This window comes from Anthonomus grandis, chromosome 18 (assembly GCF_022605725.1).
Source record: "Anthonomus grandis grandis chromosome 18, icAntGran1.3, whole genome shotgun sequence".
NCBI classification, from domain to species: domain Eukaryota; kingdom Metazoa; phylum Arthropoda; class Insecta; order Coleoptera; family Curculionidae; genus Anthonomus; species Anthonomus grandis.
The window spans coordinates 9470795-9484054 of record NC_065563.1 but is presented as its reverse complement, the minus strand read 5'-3'; the positions used below and the strand labels follow the sequence as shown (position 1 = coordinate 9484054).

At 36.1% G+C, this 13260-nt stretch overlaps 1 protein-coding gene across 1 annotated transcript in view; it reads right to left on the bottom strand.

Annotated features, from left to right (window-relative positions):
- Positions 1–13260, bottom strand: part of LOC126747023 (uncharacterized) — a 312317-nt gene that overhangs the window by 24053 nt on the left and 275004 nt on the right. The window contains exon 2 of the mRNA XM_050455507.1: positions 5474–5631. Coding sequence (XP_050311464.1) covers positions 5474–5631 — 158 coding nt within the window. The remainder of the gene's footprint in view (positions 1–5473; positions 5632–13260) is intronic.

Below are 13260 nucleotides of genomic sequence, written 5' to 3'. Positions count from 1 at the left end.
GAAATTTTTTTCCCCAAAGATACGGCACATTTTGCGCGGGACTCTTTTATTTTTGTGATTTAGAGAAAATTTAGTTAACACTGCTTCATGATCGGAGAAACCTGAGTTAAAGACAGTTGAATCAACGAGTTCCGGATCAAAGGTTGATACGACGTAGTCAATGATACTAGAGTTAGTTTTGGTTATTCTGGTTGGGGAGTTAATATGCATAACTATCCCAAATGAATCAAATATGGACTGAAGGGATTCCTTAGCAGCACACAAACTGGAGAAGTCAATAATAAGATCGCCACACAAAATTAATTTGCTTATTAAGGGCAGGGATTCTAACAAGCTTAAAAATTTTTGGCAGAAAATTTGCACGTCCGCGCCAGGTGTAAATACAAACTATATAAAGGTCAAAGGTATTATGATAGACGATGGAAAATTCGAATACTTTTTCAGATAATAAATTATCAAATTTTGTGACCGCGGAAAAATCGTTGTTAGTGGACATTATCATAGATAATGTCCTTTTATATTTTGAATCAGCGTCAAACCATTTCGCTTTAAAAGTTAGTTTCGCTTCGTTTTAAAGTTAGTAGTCATAAATAGTTCCATCACTCATATAATATCTTATGATGATGTGTCAAGGAAATCCTGAGGGAATCTTTTTCCGAAATGTTCCAATAACATTACTAGGATATGCCAGAAACCAACCAGGACCAACAAAACCGCTCGGTTTCCAGGGGGATTTCAACGCAAGAACTTTCTATCCCGAGAACTTCTTCTTCACGTCTCTCCTAAACGAAACTCGTAAATTACGTGTGTATTCCATTGTCTAAGTTGCGCCAACTCCCAGATTAATTATTGCGTCTTTAACAAATTGCAAACGACTATCACCGACAAACCGGTTGCGGGTTTTAGTTCTTGCGTACAAATGGCGTCGCGACGCCTCCCTTTCTTGTTCCATAAAAGTCGAGAATTTTTAATAATAAACCTTTGCCCTTTCTGCCCTCTTTTGACCCCTAGAGGAATTTAATTAAATTCACGTTTCTAGAGTTGGCACTGAAATCAATACCGGAATATTTTAAATAATTGACTTACATATAAAAGAAAATATTTTTTGTCATTTTTGTCCGGACTAATATTAGCTAGACCGTTGCACAATAATTATATTGTAATAGGTCGATTCACTCCAAACAATTTTTTTACAACCTATGAATAAAATTTTTCAACAAATCCAAAATTAGTTCAATCGTTATCCTATTATGAGCAAGTACAAAAAATATGTATCCAGTGGATAGCCAATTTTGGACATCCATAGCCGTATAGCCTACCATTCACGCTGGTATATTCTGTATTTTCTTATTATAAATGTTTTTTTTTTTGAAAATATCGGAGTTGGCTTTTATTTTATAATAAATATCCCGGTTTTTTAAATATTACCGATTTAATTTCATCTATTCAAAAAGAAAAGGGTCAAAAATGCTTTAAAATTACTAACGTTTGTCTAACAAGGTTCAACTGAAACCGAAGAGTTTTGTTGAATGTGTTTTAAAATAAAAGTTAGACATTTCTATCTCTTCAATTTTTAATTGTTAAAATTGGTTGAGTATAACATTAAATAAATTTAATTTAAAAAATTATTTTATAGGCATTTGCAAACAATTAGGGTAGAAAATAAATTTCTTTCACCAGAAATTCCTTTTTTATTATGACGACCGGTTTCGCGATTACAATCTTATCGCATCATTAGGTCGAGGACTAAAAGTAAAAGACAAAATTTACATAGATATACTACGCTTATCAAAAATTGGTAAAATACTGAATATAAACAAATTTTCAAGCGTACTTACATTGTTAAAAACGATACTTGTCATAACAAAAGCACATATAGAACGGTGCAATTAAAATTAAACGAGTAAATCTCATCATAAGATAATATATAATACACTTAGGTTTAAAACAATAACATCTAAACAGCACCGCTCCAACATAATAGACAGACCGATCTAAAAACTATAACAACCGCCATTCAAACTAATCTGACCAACGGAGTCATCTATATCTAGTTTTCTATATATTATATCATATAACCGAATAAGTACTAGATAGCGAAACCCACAGTAACTTTAAAATATTTTTTAAAAACAGTTAAACAGATGTCACCACTTTACATTAAGAAAGCAACACGGTTTTTTGTTGAAATAAATTAACCGGAAAGGGAGCGAAGAGTAAATGGTCTAGCAGACCATAGTGCGCAATGAATGCGTTTACATGATCCGGGTGTTTAATTGTCCGATTGGTCTATACCTGTCTGCAGGTCAGTACCGTGTAGGCTGTTGTGAAAACTGTTTGTTTACTTTGTATTGTAGCTACGAGTATTTAATCATGTCGAAAGAAGTAGAAGAAATAGATTCTGAAATCCTGATTAGTTTAGTTCAGAATAAACCAGAAATTTGGGACAAAGCTGCTGAGGATTACAAAAATCGCAATAAAAAAACTGAGGCATGGAGAAGTATTTGCGCCCAGTTGAAAGAAAATTTTAAAAATTTAAGTGACGGAGAAAGAAAAGAGTTTGGTAAGTTTTAGTTAGGTTAGCCGCCCTTCCACCTTGCATATTTGGTCGTACTGGCAAATCATTCATATCCAAAACTGTCATGGTATCCTCAAAGTTATAGCCATCTCTTTCCCTCACGAAATTGTAAAGCACTACACAAGCTTTCACAATACTAACGGCAAAATCTGTATTAACATTCAAAGGTCGATGCAAAATTCTCCATTTGTTTGTCAGTATACCAAAGGAACACTCAACATATCTCCTGGCTCGGCTCAGGCGATAATTGAATATTCTTTTTTTCTGTGAAAGTTCCTTTCCTCCAAAAGGCCGTAGTAAATTAGTATTTAATCCGAAGGCTTCGTCTCCTATAAGAAACTAAGGTATATTTGGACCTTCAGAACCAGGTAAAGGCTTTGCAGGTGGCAATTCCAAGGTCTTTTCTTGTATACTCTTCCACAAAGTATTTTCTTTAAAAATACTTGAATCACACTCACTTCCATATACGCCTACATCAACATAAATGAATCGATAGTTCGGGTCAGCGACTGCCATCAACACAACTGAGAAATAGGACTTATAATTATAGTATAACGAACCACTAAACTTGGGTTTTACAATTCTAATATGTTTTTCGTCTACCGCACCAATGCAGTGGAAAAAATTTGCTCGTTTTTCGAATCCAGTTGCAACTGACTCGCAGAGTTCTTTCGTAAGTTTAAGAATAAATTCTTGTACTAAAGATGACCAGAGAATGTTACAGACCTCCCGAAAAATTTTTGTACTTGTAGAAATTCTTAGTCGATAGCTATAATACCGATCTGTGAAGCTACATCCACTAGACAGGTACCTGAAATTGAAAAAAAATCATCTAAAAATTCTATACTATTGTAGATTTTTTGTTCAGGTCAAATGGTTATTACAAAGTGGAATAATATCAGAGACCAGTGGCTTAAATGGAGGAACCGAGACAAAAACTCAAAAAAATCAGGAGCTGCTTCATCAAAACTGAGAAAGTATGTGTATCACGAACAACTCGAGAAGGGTTTATATCACCGGTCAACTGAGTTTAACATGGCCTATAAGCAGACAGATGAGGCAGGTCAGCAGGAAACAGAAGAACTCTAATCAGCAGATCGAGGGATGGAGACTCCAGATGTAACCCACCAAATTTCGCAAACTCCATCTGCAAAAATCCTTACCGTATGAGACAGGCCAAAGCGCACATAGGTGGGCCCTCTGCCTGTCTCACCAAAAATCTACCACGCCTAAAAAGACGCGAAATTCGGCTAGTGACAGGTCTTTTAACCGGTCACTGGCACTTAAGAAGCCATCTCCATACTATCGGTATTGCGGACAACCCGGAATGCCGATGGTGCTGTGAGGAGGAAGAAACCGTTGACCATGTAGTCGGTGAGTGCCCAGCATTCACGCGCGCCAGGTTCAAATACTTGGGTAACACTTTCAGTGTACCGAGCGACTTTAAGTCCTTCAGACCAGATAGCCTTATCGGTTTCTCTAAGGCCGTTGGGCTCTGGTAACCCCCGGTGGGGCAGGACGGGTCCATCAGGAGACCTATATGCACAACTGCCTTGGCAGCCCACTGTTTCGTCAATTCAATTCAATTCAACCCTTACCATAAAGACTACAGGTGTACAGCAGTCAACGAGAAAGAGGAAGCGAACTCTCGACGAATTTGAACTAAGGATGCTAAAATCGATTGAGGCAGGAGACCAAGAGGACCGTAATATGAAATTTTTTAAGGGCATTCTTCCTTCTATTCAAAAGTTCAATGACAACCACCTTGTAGATTTTCAGATGGGAGTTCTGCAGGTTTATACTCTCCTATACTCTCAACAACAAACACAACAATACCCCTGCAACAATCCATTGCAGAACTCTCAGCAGTATCAGTCTTCTGGCATTTCATACACTTCACTGCTACCCAGTGTCTCCAATCAACACCAAACGATTCCATCAAGTAACAATTCTAGTAACGTAATATCTCCACCTTACCTGTCTCCTGATTCTAATGACACACAATCTACGAGTAATTATAACGATTTGTCATGCCCTTTCTCACAGAATTCAGATATTGACTTTTGATTTTTTTGAAGTGGAAATATATGTATTCTTTTATTAAAATAGAATATTAACCTAAAATGTATACTTTGTTTTTTATTTATTTTATAGAAACTTACCTTAATGTAACAGCCAACATTTGTTCAGGTTGGATGCAGTTCCTCATATATGTATCTTGTTTTTGTACCTCGGGCTGCACACGTTGCAACAACTCATAAAAAGAAGTAACGCTCAGACGAAAATAATTAAAAAAATTAGTTTCGTCTTCTTTCAATTGTTGAAAAAGCGCAAAGAAGGCTTCTTTCAAGTAGCGGCTTTCTAGCAACGGATGAACCCAAACTCGTCTATTATGCTGTTTTTTCGCCGATGTATTAACAAAGTGATTATAATCTTTTTGCGTCTATTGTATATGATAATCAGTGTCAAACTGAATTACCTAGCACCAAATGGTCCGGAGTTTCGCAAACTCCCGTGTAAAGAGCGCTCCAGGGCGCTGCCCGGCCGGGCGATCAGACGGACGGATAAATATCCTGACCGTGTGAAAGAGGCCTTATTCAAATAAAATATTAATTAATCCGGGCGTTTTTAGTCCGGGCGTAAGTGCTAAGAATTAGAAAGAAAGCATTGTTGGAAAGTGCCGTCTCGGTTAAACAAATAAACACCCATTAAACAAAACTTAGCTAAGTTAAATCGTCAGCGAAACCTTAATTTCCGCCACAATTTCACGGGTTAAAACGCATGAACACGTTCAAATTGCCGACACCTGCTCCCGGGAGAATTACACGACGGCATAATTTTCCCGAAATTTCCATTACATTTCATTAATACTGTCACTCTCTTTCTTAAGCTTACCTGTTGTCCATGGGTATATTCCACCCCTGCGACCAAACAAGTGGCCGCGGAACTTAACCTCGCCAGCCCTCTGGTGGTAATATCGTCCTCTAAAACTGGCGAGCTGTCATCCTCCTCTAAGCTGTCAATTATCTCATTGTTCAGGACAGAGATGGGAACTGAAACGTAAAGGAAAACTGGATTAGTGGCATCTATGGTCCGGCCCTAATCAGCTGTTTGGAGCTTTAGAGTAAACAGGGCGTGCTCTGCCAATTCCAGTTATTCGTGTGTGTGTGTGTGTAACGTGTCTAATGGGTATATACTACTGGATTGACTCTAAATTAGGTTTATTCGTCTTTGTTTAATTCGATTTCGGTTGTTAGCGTGCTGCTTTGACGGTTTGGATTCGAGTCTCTATTAAATTAGACGGGCGTGCATTGAAATAACTGATTGGGACTTAAAGGGTTTAGTTAGGATGGGAAGTGGCCTTCCAATCAGTAAATTTAGTGGAAAAATTACCTTAAGAATATAAAAAGCTTTCAATAGCATTTAAAGAAAAAAACATATCTTAACCAGCCTCGAAGCTACATGGAAAAATGTAAAAGCCATTGTTACTACTTGTAAGGACAAAGACGTATTACGTAAAGCAAGTCGCAGGTGGATATCGGGAGGGCCTTATTATATCTAAATTCCATTAAATTCGAGCTCGAGCCGGATTTCCAACAATCACAAGGGGGGATTTGTGCTGCTGCAAAGGATCCGGGATTTTCCGCGTTAAAATGTACATGCGAATCCCAGATATATTTGGCCTACTGTTTTAGGTCATAAAGCTCCAATTGAAAGAGTTACATATTAATATTTTTTGATCCTACGAGAAATTCCAAAAAGTTTGAGGATTTATATACTGGACTTTAATGCAATAGTTTCCGAGATATAAGCAATTGAACATAACCTAGCTTAACGACTTAAATGGAGTGAAAACCCCGATAAAACTCTAAGTAATATTTTTGATAAAGTTAAAGGAATAAAAGGGGGAGGCAGACAAACAACCGTCCCCTCCCCCCAGTCACTAATTATTTGGAATTTTCCCGAGCTTTTGCCAAGTAATAAATTCCGTGCCATAAAGCTGCAGATAAAGTTTAGCGGGGCCCTTTTGTAAAGTTGTTGTTGGACCGAAGCCAAACTTACCACCTTAAGGTTGCGACTGAGGAGAAAAATGCTCTCGGTTTTTCGCCAAAACTGCCTTATTTAACGTCGTTTATGGCGAAACAATTTTACGGTTTTATCGAGATTTTGGTACAACCATTAATGATCATCAAAGTCTGATTTAGGCATTAAATTAAACTTTTCAGTTTTATCGATATAGTTTTAATGTTCTCCCGAAGATGCTAACATCGTTAGCGAAACACGTGTCGACAGTACAAATAAAGAGTGGTGGTTAGTGGTAAAACTGTCTCGTGATTTGAGTGTCACATCAACGGTTCGAACCATAGGACTATCTAGTAAAAATAAAGAGTTTTGGTTAGTTAATTGAATTAGTAGGGAAAAATAGCTGAAAACAAGTACCATGACTAGGACTATTTTGATTTTTAAAGAACTTTTTTGGTTTTTGAGTTTGTTTTAGAAAATTAGGAAAATAGAGTTAAGGGTCTCATATTTTATCCAAAAAAGCTCATACATTTTTACTGGATCACGATTGGCTTATTCTGGATATAGCATTTGGAAGCTTCCCAGTGTAGTCTGGAATGGTATTAAAATTGAGATTGGTGACCATAAAATTTTAGGTTAGAATTCTATGATTTATCTGGATTATTTAATTAAAAAGTAATGCCAGATTATATTATAATGGAAATTAAATTCAGTTCCAGACTTAAAAAGTTGAAGAAAAGAACGAAGAACGAAGAAGGGCATTTTTTCCTTTTACAGATAATGCCTGGATTGGAATCAATCAATCAATAAATCGCTTTATTGTCAAAAAATTTTACAATTTGTAGACAAAGCTGATAACTAAAGTAAACATAAAATAAAACTAGTAAAACAAATATACAAACTTATAAAAATCAATAATTGTATGTGGTCAAAAGTATGAATAAATAAATAAAACACAATTAAAAATTAAAAAATATACAATTGCATGTATACAATGTCAAAAAAAGAAAAAAAAGGGAAACCTAAGAAAGCAAAAAAGTACATATATAAAAATATACATAAGTGTTCATTAAAAAAGTATAAAAGAAAAGCAAGATATAGATATAGCTACATAAAACAGTACGTATAAAAACAATAAATCTTGACTTGATGTTCAATGGCAAATGATTATGCATTTTTTTTGCTTTGTACAATATAGACTTTTTTACCAATTCTAAATGTGGAGTAGGCAGATATAAATCATACTCTGCGTTTCTGAGAGGATAATTATGGGATGGCCTATATCTGAATTTGATGAAACGTGCTTGCGATTTAGACAAACGGACTCATATATAAGTAGTGACGGCAAAGCATGAGCTCTATAATTAAGTCTAAGTGTATAACGCAAAGCTCTCTTTTGAAGTCTCAAAATTTTGTCAAGTTGAGTGACACTACACACATCCCAAAAAGGAAGGACGTAACGAAGGTGTGATTCAAAGAGGGCAAAATACACTGTTATAGAGGTTGAGAGACTAAGCTCCTTGGAATTTGATCTTAGCGCAAAACAAGCGGAGCTTAATTTTCTTGTTAAAGGGTTAATGTGCATGTCCCATTTTAACGACTTGTCAACAGTAAGCACCAAAAATTTCACTCAGTCGGCTTCGTCAATCGTTGCGCTATCCAGTACAAAAGATTCCAAATTATTTTTATGGGACAAAAATTTAGTTTTGAAGATGTTAAGGCAGTAAAGATTAGAGTCGCACCATGCTTTGATAGAAGTTCAGTCACTTGATATGATTTTATGAAGTTCGACAATATCCGGATTACTCCAGGTAAAACTAGTATCATCCGCGAATAGGCAGGTTCTTCCGTTAATATTCAGACTAGCGATATCATTGATAAATATGAGAAACAAAATAGGGCCAAGCACGGAACCTTGAGGCACTCCACATTCTATTAAGTTGCAAGAAGACACCGTAGCATCAATCCTCACAAAGTGACTCCTGTTATTGAGATATGACTTAAACCATTCGAGGGGCATACCACTAAACCCATAGTGTTGATATCATGGCAATCAAAAGCTTTAGAAAAATCACAGAAGATTGTTGCCTTAGCATGTTGGTTGTTTAAGCTACAGTATACATTATTAAAAAGGGAAAACATAGCATCATTTGTGCATTTGTTATTTAAAAATCCAAACTGTTGAGGAGTGAGTATTTTAAATTTCAGTAGAAATGATAGGAGCCTTTTTTTCACTAATCTTTCAGTAATTTTTGATAGTGTGGGAAGAAGAGCAATCGGGCGATAGTTCGAAGACTAATGTTTATCTCCTCCTTTATGTAGAGAGATTATTATTGCCTTAAGGCAGTTGGGAAAAACTCCTTGTTGAAAAGACAGGTTGATTTAATTTGCAAGATGGTTTAACGTACACTCTGGCAGGTTTAGAAACATGTTCAACGTGAATCCATCGGTTCCAGAAGAACTCTTATTTTTGATTTCCCCAATCGTACTGCGAAGCTCAGGTATTGGCGTAAAGAAAAAACTGTGAAAATTCTCATCTGCACTAGAAAGATAAGAAAGTGGATCGTGGGTAGGAGCTATGGTACTCATTAGATTTTTCGCTACATTTATAAAATAATTGTTGAGGTTCTTAGGAGAGGTAGAGATAGTATTATTGGACTTAGAAGGTTTATTTTTCAGATTATTAACAATCGACCATGATTCTTTAGCGATATTACCAGACTTTGTTAATCTCCTGTTATAGTAAATGTCTTTTGCCGCTTTTAGGATCCTTTGATAAATTTTCTTATATAGTCTAACATAGTCATGAAAGAAAGCGCTGTCCGAGAATTTTCCAAGATTGAATAATGAACGCATGTTCTTAGCAGATGTACGTAAGCCTTGGGTAGACCAAGATTTATGTTTTTTCAGTTTGAGAGGCCTTAAAGGAAAGGATTTGTGAGACAGATTAGAGAGCGTTTTTATAAATCTAGAGAATTCTGAATCAACATCAGAAGAGTGGACATTCCAGTCAGTAGTTAGACACAGGTGCTTAAACTTTAGAAAATTTCGATCTGAGAAAATACGGCCTAATTTGCGGGGAACTATTTTAGTTTTTGATATTATGGAAAACTTTGTTAACACTGCTTCATGATCTGAAAAGCCTGAGTTTAGGACAGTACAGTCAACGAAATCCGGATCAAAGGAAGATACGACATAGTCTATTGTACTCGAGCTGATTTTAGTTATTCTGGTTGGTAATTTAATGTGCATGATTAAGCCAAAAGAATCGAAAATGGACTGGGGAGATTCCTGAGCCTAAAGGCAGAGGCTGAGTTTAAAGGCAGAGACTCAAGCAAGCTTAGTAATTTTTGAAAGAATATATTTACATCAGCGTCAGGTGTTCTATATATAGAAATTAGATGAAGATCATATTTATTACTATAGATAATAAAAAATTCAAATAGTTTTTCAGTTATTAAATTATCGAACTTGGTTACTACTCCATGAGATACATTTGTTCTATTAAATCTGGCCACTGTAGAGTAATTGTTAATAAAAACGGGTTCATCGATATTTAACCAATGTTCAGATATGGCAACGATATCAGGAAAATGAAGCTCTTCTAACAAAAGAAATAGATCGTCAGTTTTGTGTCTTAGAGACTGAATATTTAGAGAGAAAATACTAAGCTTGCCATTGTCCAGTATTTTAGAGGGTGCTTGATCCTCTTCTTGCGTCAAACTACATAAACATTTTTATTCTTAGTGGGAGACCCACTAGAATAGTAATTGCTCTGGCTTTCTCTAATCCTTTGGAGGCGTAGCAATTTCTCTGATGAGAAAAAGTATCCAAAGGCTGACAGATCTGCTTCTACTTCAGCTGGACCAATACCATAGGCGTCATGGTATTAAAAGTAGAGCTTCCGCAAGGCGTCCACGTTACCAGGAAGTCCCTCTGAGGCAAGTGCCAATCGGATGCTCGTATTGGTGTGTCATTCGAAACGTACACTGGAGGGCTGATCATGCAGATATGAAAGAAATAGCCTGAGGAGTTTTAAAATTAAGGGATCCCTTAGCCTAGCCAGTAAATAACGACCATCTGCCGCATCCGAGTCTCTTGACAGTCTCACTAATGGTGGAGTCATCGGGTCTATATTTGATGTTTTATTCATCTCCCTATCTCTATCAATGATAAAATTAGCCTCCAACAATTCAGTGGCTAGGGACTTCGAAGTAGCTATCACCTCCTTGTCTGAACCAATCTTCAAAGATTTAACTTTCCTGGGTAGAGTGTCTGGTGTTGCTGCATCCGACCGTTGCGACAAGTTATGACTACTATCCGGGGCGAAAGTCTTACAAGATGGTAAGCCTGAAGTTGTATTAATTACCTTTGCTGGTGTTTTTGAGGATGATAAACATGAATTGGAGATGAAAGTGCCTGGAGGCCACATGCCAATATCCTTCAGCCGTTTTAAGTAATTGATATTTTGCACACCAATTTTAAAGTCGGAATGTGCATTTTCTTTGTTTTTTATCATTGGGAAGCATCTGATAAAGTTTGTGGTTCCCAGTTTTTTCTTGACAAAGTGCGCAAGCTGATTTCCGGTGAACTGAGTTGGGATATTTGACAGAACCACATAATGCCATTCATATTTATTCAACGAGTTGATATTAAGTGTTGTAAGCACCTCTGAGCCTCGGTTTTCTGTCTGATCTGTCTGGCAAGCAATCGTTTTTTTAGCAACAGGTTGGCTAATTTTTACATTAGATTTTTCTTTAGCTAATTGATCTAAGGTGCGCGTCAATTGGTTTACATTTTTCCGCAAGCTCTCAATTTCCTGTATTAACTTTTGTTTGGATGAGTCATAAGGGCGTACAGATGTCTCTTTTGATCCTCCTGGTTTGTAGGTACTCAGGACGTACTTGTGCAGTAAGTATTTGGGTTAACCCTCAAAAGCAATTTAGATACAGAATGATTTGTTTCCTACTTATTAATTGCGGCTTTACATGAAACATTATGCAAAATATAGAAAAACATCAAATCCTTTAACGTATGAAAACAGGCCCCTCTATAGAAGAATTAATTTAAAAGCCATTACACACTGGTAAAGGCGTATTAAATCGATTCAATTCGTTAATCTTTATAAAACGAATAACTCTTAATGCGTTATTTCCTTGTTGATCTATTTACTAATGATCGGATTTATGACCAAAAACTGCGAATTTTTTATCCTTTCTTTTTAACACAAATGCGTGAAATCCGAAAGTTAAATAGACCAAATTGTTAAGATCAGTTAGATATCTAAAGATGGTCAATGCATATTTATTACTGATTATTGAGACGATATTTAATAAGATCATATACAGGGTGTTTCAGAACTATGGGATCAAACTTCTAAGGGTTGTTCAGTGCAACAGAAGAATCCATTTGAGTATAGGAACCCATGTCCGGAAATGCGTCACTACACCACTACGGCCCTAAGACGCGTTAAAATTTATAAAAAACATTAATTACCTAAATAGGATCTGCTGCATTTATTTTTACCTTTTGTACATGATACCATAACAACAATTGTTTAAAATCAACGCTTATCAATATCAATTCTCAATGTCATGTTTAAAAAATTTATAGCTTACAATTTTTAAACATTTATTGCTAATGGAAAACTTTACCAATCAAGAATTGACGGATATGCATTTGGCATACGGAGCAACAAACTGCAATACATGGGCAGCATCGCGGTTGTATCATGAACGTTATCCTGAACGACAGCATCCTGGATACAAAAAGTTTATTGCGGTTTATTGGCGGCTCGCTGAGACAGGCATGTTTAAGACCAAGATGCATGATACTGGTGTTGCTCGAACCGTAAGAACGGTTGAATTTGAAGATGAGGTGCTTCAGCAATTTGCCAATGAACCATCAAATAGCACACGTGACGTCGCTAAGAAAATGAATACGAGTAACGCTTCTGTCTGGCGGGTACTACACGAGCAACAACTCCATCCTTACCAGTTCCAGAAAGTTCAAGGTATGACTGCAGCCGATTATCATCCTAGAGTTCAATTTTGTCGATGGCTTCTGGTTCACATCATTGCACAACCAAATTTTTTACGATATGTTTTGTGGACCGATGAAGCCTCTTTCACAAGAGACGGTATTTTTGATAGTAGGAATAGCCATGTTTGGGACGAAGAAAATCTTTATGCAATTTTTCCAAGAAAACATCGGAATCGTCTATACTTAAATGGATTCTACTGTTGCACTGAACAACCCCTAGAAGTTTGATCCTATAGTTCGGAAACACCCTGTATTGACCACACTTAAGATATATCGACTGTTTAGTACCAATACCTCCTATATGCAAAAACCAGAATTTCACAGGAGGAAAAAAACCGTTTAAAAAATTAATTTAATAATTTTTAAGTGCAAAGTAATTAGAACATTATTGATTAGGAATTTATTTACTTTAAGTGAAACGATTTTTATGTAATTTGTAGGAAAAAATGCGTTTTTAAGGTGTTTTTGTAACATAGGAGTTATTGGCATAGCTTTTATTGAAGATAGGAGGATTTAAATAAAATATGGATACAAACCTTAAGTTTTCATTTTAAATTAGGCCTAATTAAACAAATATTAATTAAAAATAATTAGTGCTTTACATTTGAATAATTAGT